Source organism: Typopeltis vanoorti, chromosome 26 (genome assembly GCF_054136105.1).
Source record: "Typopeltis vanoorti isolate ZY-2024b chromosome 26, IOZ_Tvanoo_1.0, whole genome shotgun sequence".
Taxonomy (NCBI): Eukaryota; Metazoa; Arthropoda; class Arachnida; order Uropygi; family Thelyphonidae; genus Typopeltis; species Typopeltis vanoorti.
The window spans coordinates 14387836-14410929 of record NC_143574.1 but is presented as its reverse complement, the minus strand read 5'-3'; the positions used below and the strand labels follow the sequence as shown (position 1 = coordinate 14410929).

Sequence of the window (23094 nt, the reverse complement as noted above, 5' to 3'; positions counted from 1 at the left end):
TTGATATCTCTCCTTCAACCACCCTCTTATCCATCTCACCAACCCTATATCTATACCCATCTGCTCCAGTTTACTGATTAGGGTTCCATGTGGTATCCTATCAAAGGCCTTGGCAAGGTCCAGTAGTATCACTGTAAACCCATTACCCCTATCCAGTTCAGCCGTCACTGTGTTATAAAACGTGAGCAAGTTACTGAGGCATGATCTACCCTTCACAAAACCATGTCGTCCCCCATACAATATCCTATTTTCATCTATCCAATCCTGTATTCTTTTCTTGACTAATTTCTCTAAGACCTTGACAATGATTCCTGATATGCTAATCGGTCGGTAATTTACAACAGCAGTCTTGGAACCACCTTTATGCAGTGGAACTATTTTCCCCTCTTTCCACCCGCTCGGGACTAACCCAGACCCGAGACTCAAATTAAACAAAATGGTCAAGGGTACTGACAATTCTTTAGCTGCTTCTCGTACAACACGAGCTGGTATACCATCCAATCCCACAGATGTATTGACATTGAGGTTATGCAATAGACTACTCACCTCCACTTCATTAACCACAATTCCCGTATAATCTACTGGTTTATTCGTTTCTGCAATGTCACCACCTGGATTTTTATGTAATATAATTTAATAGTATGCTGGCAATAAATTTTTGTACAGATTTGGCTGTAATCATCAAAATTTTTTTCATATACAGGCAAAAAATGTAGTTCATACATTTTCCAAACACGTATTCGTAATACCTACTGGTAGCTCATTTTCTGCATATGCACCACATCCTTAGTCAGCTTCCAGGAATGATCCCAAACTACACCCCATACAAAAGCTGCAAAATCTCACATCATCATCATCAAATTCCTGACTTTTACACTCAAGGGGGTGTACATGATAATACTACATAAAAAATTTACATCATAACTAACTTCCTATTTACAATTTTCCTCCAAATCAATCTATTAACTGTCAAAGTTCCAACATTGTCAGATCTTATATTTCTATCTTCTAAGGCAATTTTTACCGTATCAATCCACTTATGGTTTTCCTATGGGTCTTTTTTTCTGCCAACCTGGCAGAGAACACTTGTTTTGCTAATCTTTCCTCTCCGATTCTGTTTAAGTTACCATACCACCTGAGATTAGCTATGCTAACAATGTCAAGTTTTTTCCTAATATTCTCATTATTAGTATGATATTGCCATTGATGCCATCTGTTCATGCCCCTATTCTTTCTCAGGACTCTCATATCTGTAGTCACTAGTCTTTGGTCAAAGGTTTTATTGGGTTGTTGCAAATGAAATGGCAGATTTTAAGGATGACTGAAAAAGAAGAGAATAAAAAGAAGAATACCTGTTTAATCAAAGTAATCTCCAGCAGCATCAATGCATTGTTGCCAACATGTGGCAAGATCATTTATACCACATTTGTAAAAATCAGTATCTTTGGAAGTGATGAAGTCTTCCAATGCCCAATAAATTGATGCATCGCTGACAAAGCATTTCTTGGACAAAAAAATGGCTCAAGTGCCAGAAAAAATGGTAATCTGTTGGGAAATGTCAGGAGAGTATGGAGGATAAGGCAATTTTGTAACCCAAATTGTTGATTTGCTGTATGGTTGACACTGCCGTATGTGGTCGGGCGTTATCCTGAAGCAATAGGACTCCATGTCTATTCACAAGTGCTGGTTGTTTAAGACACAATTTGTCATGTATTTGTCACATATCTGTACAATACTGAGCTGCATTTATCGTTTCACCTTGTGGAAGGAATGAGTAGTGAATAACACCAGCAGAAGACCACCATACAGTAAACATCTTCATTGGATGCAGAGGTGCATTTGTAGTCATTCCTGGAGCGTCTTTCACTCCCAACCACTGTGACGAACGTGTACGATTGTCGTAGAATATCCACTTCTCATCCACAGTCACAATTCGTTGCAGGAACCTTTCTTCTTTACTTCTTAAGAGAGAAGTAAAGAAGAAAGTTTTCATCAGCGAGTTCGTGAGGCACCCACTTGTCGAGCTTCCTTACTTTTCCTATTATTGCCAAGTGCTGTGAAACAGTTGAGAAGTGTACATTTAGTGTCTGGGTGATCTCTCGTAGAGTTTGTCGTGGATCTGATTCGATTAAATCCTTTAATTCATTCGAATCAATGGAGGAAGGACGATGACCACGGGGTTCGTTTTGTAGCCTCAAATCTCCCGAGCGAAATTTTGCAAACCAACAGCGAGTGGATCTCTCATTAGTTGTTCCTCCACCGAATGCTTTATTGATGTTTTTTACTGCAGCTGCTGCAGAATTTCCCAATTTGAACTCGTAAAGGTATAGCAACCTTAATTGACTGGGTTCCATGACTGACTTAATGTCTGTAGTATTCAATGCTCGTTGAACGTTTAACAAATACTACAATTGCATCACCCACTTGTGACGCTGTCACATGACAAAAAATTTGCATATATCTCAGCGCTTGCTTTCTTCGGCAACCAGTAGAAACCTGACAGTCATTCAACGGCCATTTCATTTGCAACAACCCCAATACTTCTAACCCAGCTCTCATATCCATAAGTTAAAACTGGTTTGTATACAGCTAATCTAGTGTTTTGACTAATTTCTCTCTTATTCCATATAAATTTATTCAGTTCTCTTCCACAATCCTTCTCAACCGTTTCTCAAGTATACTGGAAAAATCTTACCAGGAACACTTGGTAGGGAAATACCTCTGTAATTCTCACATTCAGTTTTATTTCCCTTTTTGTATACGGGTACTATGAGCTCTACTCCAATCATCTGGAATTCGTCTCTCTGAACTATGCAGTGCAGCCACTGTATAACTTTTTTACCATACTTGAGCATTTCTGGTCGAATATCATCTATTCCAGCTGTCTTTCCCCATTTCAGACTTCTGATGGCTTTTTCTACTTCAAGTATGGATATGTATTCCTGATTGCATGTCTGGTCAGTGTTTATCATTGTGCTGTTACCACTGCTAGTTTCATTTAGCAATTTTTCCAAGTAATCACTCCAAACTTCAAGAATATCTTTTTCTCATTTTGATTTTAAGAGGAACCTGTGGCATAGTAAATTAATTAATAAAGAAACATGTAAAAACCACAGTGATATCTTTAATTAGTAAAAGGACAAATATTTCGTACTAAAATTAATAGTAAATACACCTTCAGTCTCTGTTACAGTAATAGGAATGGAATACAAGCAAAACGTTCAGTGGATCACCTATTAAAATACAATTGTTACCACATGCTAGGAAATAACAGAAATTAACAAATTTAATCTATGAAGATAAATGGTTTTTTACATAAGATAAAAGTCTCCCAGATCTTTGAGAGAGACATACAGTCATTTCTATTTAAATTCAGTCGGTGTAAGATTTATTACCTTCTACAAAAGATAAACTGTCTTCTCTATCTTTGGTTGGTGTTTACCAAATAGCTTGAGAATGCGAGGTCTCTTAATTTGGACAAACTGGCCGTTCTTTGGAAAAAAGAACATCAATATTGATTATAACAAACCTCTGAAGTCTGGTCTGCTGCAGCACAGTATTGACTATACTCATAGTGTCCAGTGGGATAAAGCTGTTCTCCACTATAGATGGAGATTCAAATATGAATGCTTATTCAAAGAAAGTTGTGAAACTATCTTACACTGACCGAATTTAAATAGAAATGACTGTATGTCTATCTCAAAGATCTGGGAGGCTTTTATCTTATGTAAAAAAACCATTTATCTTAATAGATTAAATTTGTTAATTTCTGTTATTTCCTAGCATGTGGTAACAATTGTATTTTAATAGGTGATCCACCGAACGTTTTGCTTGTATTATATTCCTATTACTGTAACAGACACTGAAAGTGTACTATTAATTTTAGTACGAAATATTTGTCCTTTTACTAATTAAAGATATCACTGGGATTTTTACGTATTTCTTTATTAATTAATCTTTTTCTCCAGTTTTCATATCACCTCTATAATCTCTAACCCCTTTTACAGCACTGTTTCCTCCATTTCTGAGCATCTTCAACAGCCTCCAAAACATCTTGCCATCTTCTTGATATTTATTTATTTTCTATATTCTTACCAAAGTCTTCCCATGACTTTTGTTTAACTAGTTTTAAACAGTGTTTTAGCTTTCTTACATTTGTCTCTGTATTCTCTAAGAGCACAAGCTGACTTATTGATTCTGGCTGAATCAATCAATGCTTTCTTCAGAGCCTGCCATCTTCAAGGTTTGGTTCCTGTTCTCAAACTCTTTCATTTTTTCTTGAATAATATTTGTATATTTCAGTCTACAGTTCACATCTGAGAGCTACTCAACTTTTATTCACTTTAAAACTTTCTTAGATGTTCTTTTCAATATGAAATTCAACTTTATCCTGCTCAAGACTAAATGGTGATCACTTCGAATTTCAAATCCTCTGTACACTCTACTGTCCTGCACCTGTGAGAAAACATCACTCTCAACTATAACATAGTCAATGAGACTGTTCTTATTCCTTGCCTCTTCTCTCTCTCCATGTGAATTTGTGCATTTTTATGTTGGAACACAGTGTTAGTAATAACCAATCTATGTCCTGAGCAGAAATCCAATAGATATTTGCCATTATTATTAGCTTTGATCTTTTCTCCAAATTTTCCCAAAATATTTTTGTATGTCTGACAATCATTTCCTACAAGGACAACTTTTCATTTTTCATTCTGTCAGGTGCTTTCCCTAAAGCCTCAAAAAATTCCTCCACTTCTATCTTAGCAGAACCATCTGTGGGACCATAGGCACAAATAAGTCTCATTGTACAGTTCCCCATTCTGATATATGCCCACATCACTATATTTGATATTGCCTGCCATTCAAGAAGATTAGCCTTGTGTTTAATGTTGAATACTATGGCTACTCCTTTTCCTTGATTGTCATTACTTGAATATAGAAAGATCTCACCAGTTTTTACATTTTTGCTTCAGTCACCTCTATTATATTGATCCAGTACTTATCCAATTCCTCACCTAGCTCCATTTCTTTGCCATTCAGGCTTCTTATGTGAAAGTACCGATCTTGAACTCTGGTGATATTGAGTTGGGGTGTGTTTTAGGGTTTGTTCCAGTAGCTGACTTTTCGCTGTTTGCCCTGGTTCCCTGGTGAAAACGACGGGGGCCTTGTTTAACCGAGATGCCCCAGCAGGCATGAAATTCTGTCATGTTGTACTATCATTCTATATTTTGGTTTAAGCCAATAAGAATACAATTTGGTCGGCTAAATCCGAAATTGCCAGCCCATCCTCGTTCGTTCAGTATCCAGATAGATACCTAACATGATGTACAATGAGAAGGTGAGGATTAGACATTAGGTGAGAAGCTCTGGTCGGTTCTCCGCATTCATTAGGTGAGAAGTGAGAAGCTCTGGTCGGTTCTCCGCATTCCTTTTAAAGACTATGTGGAGGTCTCCTCTCAGTTAAACAGCTTTGACCCTTAAGTACCCCTATCAGATCTCACTAAATACATTTTCCAAAGACACATTAATAATACCTAATGGTAGCACATTTTCTGCATATGCACTACATCCTTAGTCAGCTTCCAGGAATGATCCCAAACTACATCCCATACATAAGGTGCAAAATCTCACTTGTGTCTATATTGTGATCTCTAACTTGGATGTTTATATCATACTTTCTCTCCTTTTGTCTACTGCCCAAATTATGAACACTACATTTCCTCAATCTGTCCTCATATGTGCAATTCCATAAGGCAATCATCATATTGGTTACCACTGCTCTGCAATGTCAACTGTCACATCTGCTCAGAACCCAAGTAACAATCTCTATGCACTGAAGTCCAGATGGCGTTACCAAAATCTTAAATTATTAGAATAGCTTTCTTCTTTTATGATAAGAACTGTATTTACTCGAATATAACTTGCCCTCGCGTACAACTCCCACCCCTGATTTTACTTTACGAAAAAAGACATCAAAAAGTTTTGCATATTACCTCGCACACGAAAAATGTTTAAACATGTTCACGTCGAGGCCATAGTAACTCACTCACCCCTTGGTTAAAAACATGCCCTCCCCAAAGCCATTATACTGCAGATGCAAGAAAAACAAGTGCAGGGATTCAATTCAGGGATACAATAAAACAAGTTTTATTGTATCCTTGAATAAGGTACAGAGGCTTTTGCAGTCTGTGTAATATATTTCTTAACAAATAGTGATTCATAAGTTAGCACCATTTTTATTCCAGTTATCTCTAATTGCACTATTATTGTCCCCTCCCACAGAAACTGTGCTATACAGACTCAAGTCAACAACTGTGTTCAGTACAACCATATGTTGCACTGAAATACAGTATCTAACTAAAAACTATCGTCCAATTTTTCATGTACATGAAATAAGAGTTTGTTTTATTGCATTTGAAATTCTCAATGTCATTACGACAAATCACAAAGACTAACTTTAAATAAAATTCTACCATGAATTGAAACATGCCATATAATTACGTTCACCATACGTCCTTTATTTAAGAAGACAGTCCTTTATTTCACTGCTGTCCTTTAGATTAATTTATTTTTTCTAAAATGGCCATTTTGTCCTTTATTTTGTGAACTGAAATAGTAAATTAAATATTGATGCCAACATATTTAAATATGCAATTCATAAATTTTACAAAACTTCCATTGATTATTTAAATAACTGGGACAGCTGTTTCATGGAAATGGAAGTATTTGAATGGGTCCTACTACGAGAAATCCCTCTGCGGGCAAAGATCGAGGAAAGTGTTTTGTTCATTTCCAGTCACTGGAACTTAAATATAAATGACGGCGAACTATTTGATGAAGTTTCATGTATTAAAAGTTATGAACAGTGAAAAGATCGAAGAATGGTGATCTTTTCACTGTTCACATTCCTCACATGTACCCTCAAGGAGAGTGTACAGGATATGATAGTACTACATGAAAAATTTACATCATTACTAACTTCCTATCTACAATTTTCCTCCAAATCAGTCTATTATTTGTCAAGACTCCAATATTATCATTATCAGATCTTATATTTCTATCATCTAAGGCACATTGTAACGTATCAATCCACCTATACCATGGTCTTCCTCTGAGTCGTTTTCCTAGCAACCTGGCAGAGAACACTTGTTTTGCTAATCTTTCCTTGCCCATTCTGTTTAAGTGACCATAACTCTGCTGACGCATTCCTGGATACTAACAATGTCAAGTTCTTTCCTAATATCCTCGTTTTTAATATGATATAGCCATTGATTCCATCTGTTCATGCCTCTAATCTTTCTCAGGACTCTCATAACTGCGGTCTCTAGTCTTTGTTCAAGTGTTTTACTTCTGACCCAGCTCTCAGATCCATAAGTTAAAACTGGTTTGAACACTGTCTTGTATACAGCTAATTTAGTGTTCCGACTAATTTCTCTCTTATTCCATATAAATTTATTCAATTGACTTCCTACCATACAAGCTTTGTTGATTCTGTTGTCTATTTCCATATTTAATTTACCATCTTCAGTAAAAATCGTGCCTAAGTAGCTGAAATGTTTCACTTGTTCCACAGGTTCCCCATTCACAACACAGTTGACATTTTCAACAATTCTACCTATTTTCATTGTCTTTGTCTTTTTAATGCTGACCTTCATACCATATCTATTACAACAGTTATTCAATTTAGTCAGGGAATCTTTCAAAAACTTGTAGCGGATTTATTCAGAAGTAAAACATCGTCTGCATAAAGCAAAGAGCTGACATTAGCATCTCCGATTCTGATATCATGTTTGATACCACTTTCCTTCATAATGTGATCCATATAGATAATGAATAACAGAGGGGATAATGTACATCCTTGTCTCACACCCAATTTAACATTAAACCATCTTCCTGTACATCCTTCAATTCTAACTGCCTACTTACAACTGAAATACAGACTAAGTATTGCTTGATATAATGCCCCATTGACACCATATAACTGTAGCGTATTGAATAGCTTCTCTCTTGGCACCTTGTCATATGCCTTTTCCAGATTGATAAAACTTAAATACAGATCTTTGTTATATTCCCATGCTTTCTCAACTATTTGTCGTAAAGTGAAGATCTGATCCTGACAACCTCTATTTGGCCTGAATCCAACTTATCTTCACCAAGCTTCCCTTGACACATATTACTTGCATAAATCTTAAAAGGAACACTCGGTAGGGAAATACCTCTGTAATTCTCGCATTCAGTTTTATTTCCCTTTTTATATATGGGCACTATTAGAACTCTACTCCAATCATCGGGAATTCGTCCCTCTGTCCAGGCTTTCTGAACTATGCAGTGCAACCACTGTAAGACTTTTATACCACCATACTTCAGCATTTCTGATCGAATATCATCTACTCCTGCTGCCTTTCCACATTTCAAGCGCCTTTGATGGCTTTTTCTACTTCAAGTATGGATATGTATTCCTGACTGTATGCCTGTTGAGTGTTTTTTACCACTGTGCTATCACTGCTTGTTTCATTTAGCAATTTTTCGAATTAATTACTCCATACTTCAAGGATATCTTTTTCTCCAGTTTTCATGTCACCTTTATCATCTCTAACTCCTTTTACAGCATTCTTTCCTCCATTTCTAAGCTTCTTCAACAACCTCGAGAATATCTTACCACCTTCTTGTAAGTAAGGTCGTAGTAAGGTTGAATGTTTTAAATATTTCTCAGATAAACATGTATCTCTTAAAAACATTTTAAAAATCGTTGAATTTTGCTTATGCCTGTTTGGATCTAATGCCCCCCTACTGAACAAGTATTTTCATTAGTGAAAAAAATATGTGGACCAGTGAAAAAATCTCAATTAAAAATTGAAACATTAAAAGCATGCATTTATACCAAAATGCAACTTTGACAATAACTGTATACAGTTATATGAATTTTTAAAACACAAACCTGATTTATTAGAAAAGTTCATTATTTTGTAAAGTATCAAAATTAAATTTTTTTAAGTAATAATGATTGTTTAAAATGCTACGTATATATGCTTATATTTTACAATAAACGTTATAAAGCTTTTTAGTTTAAGTGAAACAAATAAACGCCACCTTTTTTTTTTTTTTATTTATTATGAAAAAATTTATGATTTGTCCTTTATTTTCTCTAAAAAAATATGGTCACTGTACATATAATGCGTGTGTGAGTTCACCTGCCAGCTTAACCCAAAAAGCAGAATAAAATTCAACCAAGGGTTGAAACTTTGTGTGAGTTGAGCCAGCTGGTAATGAGAAGTTTCATCGGAACGATAAACGACACCCTGTCGTGAATGTGTTAAAACTAGGAAATATATAGTGAATGTTGTTATGACAGTTTAAAATGTTATAGAATTCGGTTGAAGAGAATTAGCATCTCAACTCAACACTTGTGGGTTGCCTATATCTTTGGGTTGCGTGATCTTTTGTTAATACCACACCAATCACATGCACATCTTCATAGCTGCGCTCTCATGTAAAACAAAATTTAATTTGTAGGTATTGTAATAATTAAAAAAAAGTTGAATAATTTATAAGCGTATAAAAGGATATCACCTGTAAATCGTTGACATGCCATTGGTTCGCCATCTATGCTCTAGGTCAAAGCTGTCACATATACTCTCACCTCTCAAGTCATAACTGCATACAAAATTTTCTGCTAAGCAGCTAGCATATTGAGGAAGTTTGTGAAATCTTCAATATGATAGCCAAAAGATCAGCTTATTTCTATTTAAAAAATAGTGATACTACTTTATAAATTGTGTTTGCTTTAGTTTAGATATGTAGTAAATATTAGAGTACTGTATATAATATGATAGGATGCGACAACATATTCACAACAAATTGTTTGTTTTTGCTATTTTCAAGATTTTTTTTTAATATTTAGCACTGCATAAGTGTTTTTATTAATTACTAACTAGTCTGAGTGTTTTAATTAACTGTATGCATAGCAGATTGTTTATTTTATAGTTAATTATGTGTATTGATAAAGTGTGTGTGAGAGAGAGAGAGAGAGAGAGGGAGACATAAAACAGTGGAGGACAGTGAGTCCTTTAAGTATTTCTTGTAAATTTTCATGTAGTGTGTGTGTGTGTGCGCGCGCGTGCAAATATACACAATGGCAAACATGAATAGTTTATAGGGAAAAAAAAGAGATAATGGTATTAGAATTTGCAGAAATGTATAATTATTAGGCAGACTGAGAAACACATGAAATATTGATGTGAGTGATGGCAACAGCAGTATGAAAAAGGTTCAGAAAGGAGATACAAAAGAAATAAAAAAAAGAAAAAAAAAGGAAAGACTATACAATATTCAAAATTTCAAGGTTTGATCAGTGCTGCACAATACTACACAACAGTTGGAGAAACTATAAAATCACTTGGCAAGCAACAAGAAAGAAGGTGAAACATTATTATTATTATTATTATTATTTGACACCTCCAGGGAGTCCAAAGACTCATCGAGGGAGGGCACCTGCTCTACAAACTCTGTCTCAACCACTCAACCCACCAACTGACTGCAACCACACCAAAGCCATCTACTGCCAACCACCACCACCAGTAGTATTTTCACAGACAAGCACAAACATCCATGCCCATACTGGGATTTGAACCCGCAACCTTTTGGCTGGAGATCAGATACGCTAACCACTTGGCCAACCAGGCTGGCATGAGGAAATAAATAAAGTATCAAGAAAGCAGAAATGGATGAAAAAAAGGATTTGCCAGTACAATTCTGTTTATACATGGTATCACTGTAAAAATAGGTATATATATCTTTTATGTTTACACACACACACACACACATATATATATATATAAAATACAAATATCAAAACAGTTAACTCAAATCATAACAGAAAAACACAATTCATATTCATTAACTGATTAATTCATAAAACTTTCTAAATTAATTTACACTTAATTATAGCAGTTTGCTTAATGTATTTCTTTGAGAACAGCACTGTGCTTATGGACATTTTATTAGTTTGTTTTAGTGGTGAGTTATAGTTAAAAAGAAACAAAATCTGATTACTTTTAAAATATTATTTTAAAGATTAATTCACCTTAATTTGGATAGAAGTTTCAGGCAAACATATCAAAGAGACAGCAACAAGAACAGCTTCTTCTGGAACAATAAATCTTGGAATTAAACAGTTAATCAACTGCTGCTTTATTTTCACATCTGGAAAAAAAAAAAAGTGTGATAACTGGGTGACAGGTCCATACTTTATTTTATTAACAATGTTAAGAAAATGTCTATGAAAAAGTTTAATTAACAGTAAAAACATCCACAACACACATACACCATGCACAATTTAAATGTAGTTTGCTCACACCTATGTGAACTATGTTTAAGTTGTGGTACTGCATTTAAGTTAGAGTGAATTATGCTGGCAAGGGACGAAAAAGGAAGGAAGAAACTAAATTACCCAGCCTTCAAAAGGTTTTGAAGATCTTTCTTATGCAAAAAAGTTGTTTCATCACTCTCTTTCAGATAAATGGCAATTATCAATAAAAATATGCACAGGAAGTAATTTTATTTTTCATATTAATCCCAGACATGAATCACTATGGAGGAAAATTGTAGATAGGAAATTAGTAATTATGTAAATTTTTCATGTAGTACTGTCATATCCTGTACACCCCTTGAGAGTACATAGCAGGAATTTGATGATGAATCACTATAAAACTCTAACAGAACTTGAACTGTTGCAACAGAACTGCATGTTATAATGTATACAAATAAAAATCTACACATAAATGAACATTTAGATCAATCCATCCATCCACAAATTCACTGGATATCATCAGATGTTGTATGGTTAATCTGTTCCTCGGTGGTGTCATACACACCAGTCCTTGCTAGGTGGTCTTGTATGCTTTTCTGGAGGTTTCAACTCTCTGAAGGCCAGTCAATCCAGACACACCATCCATCTCACTGAGGAACTACCACTTTGATGGTGTTCAGGAACTTGGCCTTCCATTGCTGTTTTGAGAAGTCCTCCTTCCATTCTTTCAATGTCCAAAGTATTTTAGCATTCTTCTGTCAATATTTTAAAAGGGTCTTCAAGTTCTACAGATCCTTCGTAGCACCTATCCATTTGTCTACTTTTCAATATATGAAATCCTCAACTGTCTTCTGTAACAACACATTGCAAAAGCAGTTATGCTTCACCTCTAAGAGTTCTTTAGGTTCCAAGTTTCGCATCCATAAGGTGCTATTGAAAAACACACACATCTTCTGATGTCTACTCCACAGCAATTCTTCATGTTAAGTCAGAGTGATCACAGATGCTAAACTAAATGGGCTAAACTAAATTAGTTGGATCACAGGTGCTCAAATTTGCAGTGAGGTTATTAGCGCTCCAGAAGGATAAGTAACTTTTTCATATTTTAGCTGATAATATTAGGTTAACTTATTATAGTTTTGTTTACAACCCTCCAAGCAAAAATTGTAGTCCTAACACCCTTGTTAACCACACTCTTACACAATCTCCAGGGATGACCCCCTCATTCTCTCCCTTCCTGCACTGGTCTTAAAAAGTTATCAGTATCAATCCTATAAAACCCTCTTAATAATTTATATGCCTCTATCATATCTCCACTCCTATGTCTATCAACTAGTTTTTGAAGCCCACAGACCTTCAATCTATCCTCATAGGAGACATCCCACAGGCCTGCAACAATTTTCGTAACCCCCCCCCTCTGCTCTCCACATCACCAAGAAATCCAGGTGACCAGATCTGTGCACAATAGTCCAAATGAGGTCTTATTAATGCCTTATAAAGCGGAACAATCACTTCCTTATCCCTGCTTGTCAGTGTGTTCTTCAATAACCATGTAATCTGATGTGAAGTTTTGGAAACCTTTGCAATATGCTCTCCAAACTTAAGTTCTCAGTCCACAATAACTCCCAAGTCCCTAGCCTCATCAACTTCTTGCAGTTCAGTTCCATTAATATGGTAAACAGCATGTGATCTCCTCCTTCCGAAGTGCATCACCTTACACTTGGCCACATTAAACTGGCAGCCATTTAGTTTAGCCCAAACCGTCAACCTATCTGAATTAACTATCACTCTTCCCAGTTTTGCATCATCAGCAAACAAGTGGATATCTCCTTTCAAAATATTCCCAATATCCTTGATTGTACAAATTAAATAACAGAGGACCAAGCACTGAGCCCTGAGGCACACCACTAGTCACCTGCCTTCTGCTGGACTCCGCTCCACCATAAACCACTCTTTGATATCTATCCACTAGCCACCCTCTAATCCAAATCACTAGCCTCGGATCCATATACCCATTTGCTCCAATTTATGCAACAGAGTTCCATGCGGAATCTTGTCAAATGCCTTTGCAAAGTCCAGCAGGATCACTGAAAAAGGATTTCCTTTATCCAACTACATTGTTACTTCATTATAGAAAGTGAGCAAATTGCTAAGGCAAGATCTATCCTTCACAAAACCATGTTGCCCCTTATAAAGTATCATATTGCTGTCCACCAAGTCCTGAATTCTAATTTTTATCAATTTCTCCAGAATCTTAACCACCACTCCTGATATACTGATTGGTCTATAATTTGCTACCTCAGTCCTGGAGCCCCCCCCCCCCTTATGTAGTGGAATAATTTTCTCCTCCTTCCACTCAATTGGAACTTTACCAGAACTGAGGCTTAAATTAAACAGCCAAGTTAGAGGAGGTGCTAATTCTCTTGCACATTCCCTTAAAACATGGGCCAAATATGCCATCTAACCCAATGGCAGTGTTAGCATTAAGGTTCTGTAATATACTAAGCACCTTAAATTCTTCTATCACTAGATTCTCATCAGTCAATGACACATTCGGCACTGCAATATCACAACCAAGATGGTACACTTTTTCAAAATGATCACTAAGCAACTCAACTATTTGATTAGCTTCTGTAATTTCCTTACCATCAACACTTTGTAAAGTCATCCTTTCAAAGTTATTCCACCTTTTACTTGCCACATAGTGAAAGAACTCCTTAGGATTTTTTTTGACTCATCAGCTAGCTTCCTCTCATAATTAGCTTTGGCCTTCCTTACCATGCAGGTTATCCTTTTTGCCTGTATCTTGTACTGCTCATGGGAATGCTCATCACCTTTTTTCTTTATACTTATACCACAACTTTCTCTTTATCTGCAACTCTCACTTAATAATATTATTCATCCATCTTACTCCTACCTGATTCCTCCTCCTGACTCTGGGAATACAGTCAGATACAGTTTTCATTAAATACTCCTTGATAATCTCCCATGTACCATCAACATCTCTCTCTCTCTCTCTCTACACATTAAATTCTTATGCCATAGCACTTTTGAACAGAATTCCCCTTCTTAACAGAATATCAAGCACATAATACAATCTCCCAAGTCAAAACCACATGATCACTTTCCCCAAGTAGAGACAGTGTATCTAAATTACTTACTGATTTCTCTGATGCTATGACAGATCTAACGTTCTCAAATATCTTGTCTCTTCCATTACAAGCTGTCTCAGGTAGTTATCCCTTAACAATTGTATAAACTCCAATTCCTTTGTTCCTTGAGACCACTCCTTCTCCCAATCTATGTCCCCATAGTTAAAATCACCCATAGTAATTACATGTCCTCCACTCATCCTACTAATTTGCCAATGCATACCATCTACATACCCCTTGGATGATAGTAGCAACCAATTACATATTTCATCCTGTTGATTTCTATCTCACACCAAACAGTCTCAAATGAACTACCCTCTACATGCCTGTCACCTTGAAGCACTTCTACCATTTTTGGCTTTAACACTTTGTCTATCATTATTAAAACTCCCCCCATTCTATCCTCTCTATCCTTTCTAAAGATGCTATATCCCTTACATTCAATCCCTATGACTAAATCATTCTTAGTTAACCAAGTCTCACTAATTCCTATAATTTTTGGCCAAGTAGAACTAAGTAATGATAAAAATTCATCATACTTATTCCGAATACTTCGAGCATTAGTATACATAAACTGCAATACTCCTTCCCCCCCATAATCACACGGTGTGCGAATTAGCCCACTCTGAATACCGTTAAAATTCCGAGTACAATGATTCCCCATATCACAGTTATTATTGACCTTAGTACTATTTACAGCTAATTCTACTTTCCCGTCATTATTTCTGACAACCATCCTCGCACCCTTCCCTTCTAATAACGCTCATTTCTTTGGTCTAAAACCCCCATATGTTCATTAAACAGTAACTTCTGTAAAAGCTTACTCCTGTACTTATTCAAATGCAGACCATCTTCGGCATATAATTCTTTTCTCCCATAAAACTCCTTCCATATATCCATATATCCCACTCCTCTTTTTTTCTACACATCCTAGCTAACATTTCATTCATCATCAATGTCCTCCTTCTCATTTCTCGACTATCATATCTCAGCAGCACACTGACAATCCTAACACTCTTACGCTTAAACCTAGCAATCTCTAACATCTCCTTTAATCACTTGCCACACAATTTATGCTGTTTCCCCAATCATTCGTCCCAACCATTAAAATCATTTCATCTACACTATCACATCTCTTTACAGCTCTAGTTACACACTCTACCATTCCTCCTGGCCAACACGGTTTTTATTTTACGAATCACTGAATCCCCGATTATTATTTTCTTAACCTTACCCATCACCTTAACCTTTCTCTGTCTATCCATCTCTACCAATTTTATCCTTTCCATTCTCTTATCCAACACCCAACCTCACTCTGTGCAGTCTGTGGTGAGATCCAGAGAGCCCTAAATCTTCCTAAAATATCATTACTGCACTTCTGTTCTTCACTCATCACAGAATCATTCACATTTACATGCACATTCTGGCTTATGTTTTCACATATCATTTCTTCAATATGTGCAGCAAAAAACCATGTTGTTGTGCGATTTGAATTTGCAGTGCAGTGTCTGTGTGAAATGTATTTATCAAGAAAATTAGAGGATATGTGGAAGGAAATTGAAATCAGAAAAAGAGTGTTTATTAAATGTTTCAAAACTGAGTGTCCATTAGGTGATGAAAATGCAGCAAATGTTAGTAAAGTGGACAATATTGACAACAGGATAGAAAATAACAGAATTAATGTCGAATATGAGTCTGTGGAAATAGAGGAAAATGAAATGGAGATAAAGAAATAGCATTGAATGTTATCCTTCACAAAACAAAGTGTGAAATTAAAAAATTGCAGAAGCAAGAGATTAGCAGGTCCAAAAAAAGAAAGAAGCAAGGAGTCTGAAGTAGTAATAAAGAGCAAGCAAACAAAAAAGAAAAACAAGTTAAGAAGAAAATTATTTACAGAGAACCAACAATCAGGGGAGTACTTAATGAAAGTGTGACAAAATCGTGTTTGCCTGTTGCAAAAATTCATGATATTAGTCATGGCATCTGGATACCAGAAGGTGAAGGAACTGATTCTCTTGGTTGGCACAAATGATTTGAGAGGCAAAAATCATTCTATGAGGAAGGATGTAAAGGAGGTGTTAGAAGATGCTAAACTAAAGAGCAAGAAGGTTAAGATTATAAGTCTCCTGCCATGCTATGATAGAGTGAACTGAGGAGGAGGCCGTTGATAGCCCATCATTCCCTCATTGATTGATTGATTGGCTATCAACGGCCAATTTGTGGATCTGTGTTTGACAGAAAGAAGGATTTGTATAATGCTGATGGGTTGCATCTAAACAGTTTTGGTGTCAAGTGTCTAGAGAGAGCTTTGTTCACCAAGCATGCTAAAGTACAAATTCAAGTAAACTTAAGGAAATTAGGGTGAAAGCAGGTGAATTTGTATAAAGGTACCCATGCGAATGACAAAGTGTGGAATCTAGTCTCTCAAGCAAAAATAATAAATATGGTCATCAATTCAGGAAGTAAAAGTAGATGGGAGCCTAAAGGGATGCAGTTTCTGTATACTAATGCCAGAACTATCAGGAACAAGAGAGAGGAGTTTTTGGCATTGGTTAATGCAACCTTGCCAAAAATTATAGGAATTAGTGAGACTTGGCTAACAGCAGATGATATAGTTACAGGGATTAAATGCAAAGGGTTTAATATTTTCAGGGAAGATAAAGAAGATAGGATGGGGGAAGGGTATTGCTGATGATAGCAGATGAACTGTAGCCAAAAGAATAATTAGTTGAGGCAACATGTGACGAAGGGGAATAGGAAAGTGAGAGTACTGGACCTGGTCACAGAATCAGAACAGCTATCCATAACCAAGGTGGCCATATTGCCTCTGACTGGTGAAAGTGACCATGCAATCTTGACTTGGGAGATTATAAAACATGAGGAATATTCTGTCAAGAAGAGGCATATGTTTAATTACAAGGCAGGTGATTATAGCAAGCTTAGGAGGAAACTTCAATCTGTGCCATGGCATAAAACAATGCAGGGTAAGAATATTAGTAATGCATGGAAGATAGTTAAGGGTCATCTAGAGGAAACAATATTAAATCAAATACCTGCAAACTGAACATCAGAGTTTAAGATGGGTACTATCAACATAAGAATCCTGAATGGCAAAGAAATGGAGTTAGCCAGATCAACATAATAGGGGTGACTGAAATAAAAAAGACAAAAACTGGTGAGATCTATCTGAGCAATAAATACAAAATGTTATATTCAGGCAATGACAATCAAGAAAAAGAAGGAGTAGCCATAGCATTCAACACTAAATACGAGGCTAACCTTCTTGAATGGAAGGCAGTCTCAAGTAGAGTGATGTGGGCAAATATCAGAATGGGGACCTGGACAATGAGACATTTGTACCTATGGTCCCACAGAAGGATCTACTAAGGTAGATTGAGGAATTTTTTTCAGACTTTAGAGAAAACAGCTGACACAATGGAAAAGGAAAAGCTGGTGCTTGTTGGAGATCTAAATAGCAGAGTAGGAAATGATTGTCAGACATACAAAAATAATTTGGGAAAATTTGGAGAAAAGAACAAAGCTAATAATAATAATAGCAAATACCTGTTGGATTTCTGCTCAGGACATGGACTGGTTATTACTAACACAATGTTGCAACATAAAAATATGCAAAAATTCACATGGAGAGAAGAGGCAAAAATAAGAAAAATCATACATTGTTGATAGTGATGTTTTCTCCCTGGTGCAGGACACCAGAGTGTACAGAGGATTTGAAATTGGAAGTGATCACCATGTAGTCTTGAGCAGGATAAAAATGAATTTCATACTGAAAAGCAGAACATGTAAGAAAGTTTTAAAGTGAATAAAAGTTGAGCAGCTCTCAGATGTGAAATATAGAATAAAATATACAAATATTATTCAAGAAAAAAGAAAGAGTTTGAGAACAGGAACCAAACCTTGGAGATTCAGTGGCAAGCCCTGAAGAAAACACTGATTGATTCAGCCAGAGAAGCATGTGGTGAGGTTGTCTGCAAGGATAGAAAAATCAGAACTCTATGGTAGACACAGGAAGTTAATGAGGCAGTGAAGGTAAAGAAGAAAGCACATCAAAAGTTACTGGCAAATAAGTCAACTTGTACTCTTAGAGAATACAGAGACAAATGTAAGAAAGCTAAACACTGTGTAAAACTAGTTAAACAAAAGTCATGGGAAGACTTTGGTCAGAACATAGAAAATAAATATTAAGAAGTGATAAGATATTCTGCAGGCTATTGAAGAAGCTCAGAAATGAAGGAAAGAGTGCAGTAAAAGGAATTAGAGATGATAAAGTGACATGAAAACTGGAGGGGAAAAAAAAATATCCTTGAAATATGAAGTAATTACTTCAAAAAAATTGTTAAATGAAACAAGCAGTGACACAGCACAGTGGTAAAAAACACTAACGAGGCATGCAATCAGGAATATATGTCCATACTTGAAATAGAAAAAGCCATCAAAAGCCTGAAATGTGGAAAGGCAGCAGGAGTAGATGATATTCAAACCAGAAATGCTCAAAGTACGGAGGTATAAAAGTCTTACGGTGGATGCACTGCATAGTTCAGAAGGCCTCCTGGACAGAGGGACGAATTCCAGATGAGTGGAGTAGAGCTGTCGTAGTACCCATATATAAAAAGGGAAATAAAACTGAATGCGAGAATTACAGATATTTCCCTGCCGAGTGTTCCTTTTAAGATTTATGCAAGTATACTCGAGAAACAGTTGAGAAGGATTGTGTCAAGGGAAGCTTGGTGAAGAACAAGCTAGATTCAGGCCAAATAGAGGCTGTCAGGATCAGATTTTCACTTGAAGACAGATAGTTGAGAAATCATGGAAATATAACAAAGATCTGTATTTAAGTTTTGTAGATCTGGAAAAGACATATGAAAGGTGCCAAGAAAGAAGCTATTCAAAACGCTAGTTGTATGATGTCAATGGCACATTATATCAAGCAATAGTTAGTCTTTATTTGAGTTGTAAGTCAGCACTTAAAATTTAAGAAAGTACAGGAAGGTGGTTTAATGTTAAATCTGGTGTCAGACAAGGATGTACATTATCCCCTCTGTTATTCATTACCTATATGGATCGCATTACGAAGGAAAGTGGTATTAAACCTGATATCAAAATTGGAGATGTTAATGTCAGCTCTTTGCTTTATGCGGATGATGTTATACTTCTAAATAAATCCACTACAAGTCTGAAAGATTCCCTGACTAAATTGAATAACTGTTGTAATAGATATGGTAATACACAGGGGCTCACTTTAGTGAGTACGGGAGTGGCAAACCCGAAGTACCTAATGCTGGACCATGCCTTACTTCATGTAATATACATCTGTCATATTATCTATAGACTGGTCCCTCCTCTTCCTCCCTTGCTTCTTTCTTTCTTCTCTTCTCGCTCCTTCCCCCGAACGCTATTAGAGTATTCGAGGGGAATCTTTCCTATTTTACTGTGTCATTTCGTCTTGTGCTAACAGGACATTATCAAGCACTGTAACATGATCAGGCCATCAAAAAATGTTCATACCGCATCGTCCATCGCGCGCGTTACCAAGGGACGCATTCGGGTTTTAGGCAAGGGACCCATTCGAAAAATATGTTACAGTCTCCCTTAGACACCACTCCTCAGCACTCTGCTAGAGGAAACTCCATCAATGGGCCTGCTAACCATTTGGGAAGGTGTTTAGGGACAGCGCAAAGAAATGGTTCTGCGAAAGGACGGAAATGGCAACGGCACCAGACTATTGCTTTAGGCAACTGGAACATCTCTCTGACAGGGAAGGAGTTGGAACTGGTCGAGGAAGTCAAGCGCTACTGGCTAGACTTAGTCGGGCTTTCTTCAACCAAGAGGAGAGGCTCTGGAACTGTCGACCTGGATAAGGGGTGGAAGCTCTACTACTCTGGTGTGAGCCTGACAATGTCTGCTCAGGCGGGCGTGGGGGGATACTCACAAGTCCCCAGCTGTCAGACTGTGTTGCTGAGTGGATCCCATTGGGGGGGACGGGTATGTGTTTTAAGGCTTCAGATGAAAAACCATGATTTGGCTGTGGTGCAAGCCTATGCACCTAATCTGGAGTCAGAATACTCTGCCTTCCTAGAGGAAGAGGATGCTGCTTTTGACAGGGTGGCATACATGGAATCAGTCCTGCTAATGGGTGACTTCAATGCACATGTTGGAACAGATGACCAGACATGGAGGGGTATGGCTGGGAGGAACGGCGCCCCTGACCTTAACGCGAATGGATTGAAATTATTGGACTTCTGCTGTACTAACAGCTTGTCCATAATGAATACCTTCTTCCAGCACCGAGAAGTCCATAAGTATACCTGGTACAGGGATACACTAGAACAAAGGTCTCTGATTGACTTCTTTATAGTCTCAGCAGACCTATTTTCCTCAGTGTTGGACGTTCGTGTGAGAAGAAGGGCAGAACTGTGAACTGACCACCACCTTGTTGTGTGAACTCTACGGCTTCAGAAACCAGATGCTACCATCAACGCTGGTAGGCCTAAGCAGCTATACCGCATGAAATGGGAGGGATTGGAAAAATAGGCTGTGAGGAAGAATTTTGCAGATGCCATTTCCTCCAGGTTCAAAGAGATTCCCAAGCATACTGCAGATGTTGAGGTGGAATGGAAGCTGTTCAGAACAGCTGTCACTGCCTCTGCACTCTCATGCTGTGGTAGAAGGCGGCTCAGTATGGCAACTGGCAGTGAGAAAAGGACACCTTGGTGGAACCAAGAAGTCCAAAAAACTGTCCGGGCAAAAAAGGAGTCCTACCTAACATGGCTTAGGGTCAGGTCACCTGAGATGCGGTTGCGGTATGCTGAGGCACGAAAAGCTGCTGCTGAGGCAGTAAAGACAGCAAAGCAGAAGGCTTGGGAATCCTTTGGAGAAAGATTAGACTCATCCTATGCAAATGAAAACAAAGTATTCTGGCAGACCATTCGCAGCCTTCGAGAGAGGAAATCGTGCACAGCAAGGGCAATTAAGGCATCTGATGGTGCACTTTTAACAACCGAGAAGGATATCCTCCACAGATGGAGGGAATACTTTGAGAGCCTTCTTATCCCGGGTGGCCCAGCAGTTGTGGACATCCAAGAGGTGCAGATCAGGGCAATGACTAGTCTCACAGCAGAAGAGGTCCATTTAGCAATAAAATTGCTAAAATTGGGCAAGGCTGCTGGCGATGATGAAATTCGGCCCGAAATGCTAAAAGCCTTAAATCAAGATGGTGTTCTCTGGCTGACTCGAGTGTGTCAGGCTGCTTGGATATCTGGGTGAGCACCAAAGCAATGGCAGACAAACATAATAATACTATCTTCAAGAAGGGAGACCAGAAGGATTGCAGTAACTATCGTGGCATCTCTCTGCTCAGCCTGCCTGGGAAAGTGTATGCTAGGTGCTTGGAAAGACGGTGCAGGAGAATAGTTGAGTCAAAGTTCCAGGAAGAACAATGTGGCTTTCATCCTGGTAGAAACACAACTGACCAAATCTTCACTTTAAGGCAAGTCTTTGAGAAATCTTGGGAATATGCCAAGAATGTCTACACGTTTTGTGGACTTGGAGAAGGCATATGACCGGGTCCCTCGGGATAAGCTTTGGCAAGTAGTACAGGAGCATGGAGTGGATGGCCAACTACTAGCTGCCATCAAGTCCCTGTACGAATGCCCAGAGTTTTGTGTCAGGGTAAACAGCACAAAGTCTGAACCTTTCACAGTCTCCGTTGGCCTCCGCCAAGGGTGTGTTCTGTCACCCCTACTTTTCATAATATTTATGGACTGGATTGATAGGCACAGCCAAGGCCGTGAGTGTGTCAGAATTGGCAGATGTAACATTGGACGTCTGCTTTTTGCAGATGACCTGGTTCTGCTTAGCTCTTCCCAGCAGACCCTGGATAGGTTTGTAGCTGTTTGTGCAGGCGCCAGAATGAAGATCAGTCCAAAACTGAAACATTTGTGGTCTCAAGACAACCATCCCAGAGCACTCTACATGTAAGTGGAGTCCCAATGAGGCAGGTGGAGAAGTTTAAATACCTTGGGTCCATATACACGAATGATGGAAAATGGGACGTAGAGCTAGATACTCGAATTGGCTTAGCAAGCTCAATATTGCTGGAGCATGGTCGTTCGGTAGTATTGAAGCGGGAGTTAAGCCAGAAGGCAAAGCTGGCTGTCTTCAATACAGTCTATGTCCCCATCCTCACCTATGGTCATGAAAGTTGGGTAATGACCGAAAGAATCTGGACACGAATCCAAGCGGCTGAAATGAGGTTCCTTCGAGGGATTGCGGGGCTGACAAGACTCGACAGAGTCAGAAGCTCTGCAATTGGGGAAACTCTCAACACCCAACTGCTGCTTCTCTGTGTTGAGAGATCACAGTTACGTTGGTATGGGAACCTCATCAGAATGCAACAAGAGAGGCTCCCTCAGCAGACCCTCTTTGCCAAGCCAGAGGGTGGGAGGCCACCACATGGAAGGCCAAGGACTTGCTGGATAGATTATATCCAAAACCTTGGGTGGACACGTTTGGGAATCCCACCAGAACACTTGAGCTTGGTGGCAGAGGATCGTAACCATTGGAAGTTCCTCTTGCAGCTGTTGCCCCCATAACCCAACTAGGAAAGGTGAGCCT

General features: G+C 37.9%; 1 protein-coding gene across 6 annotated transcripts in view; it reads right to left on the bottom strand.

Moving 5' to 3' along the window:
* LOC150092347 (centromere protein I-like) overlaps positions 1 to 23094 on the bottom strand; it is a 311409-nt gene that overhangs the window by 268294 nt on the left and 20021 nt on the right. For all 6 annotated transcript variants that reach the window (XM_090415030.1, XM_090415031.1, XM_090415034.1 and 3 more), the window contains exon 3: positions 11084 to 11202. In XM_090415030.1, the coding sequence (XP_090271156.1) occupies positions 11084 to 11202 (119 nt within the window). The remainder of the gene's footprint in view (positions 1 to 11083; positions 11203 to 23094) is intronic.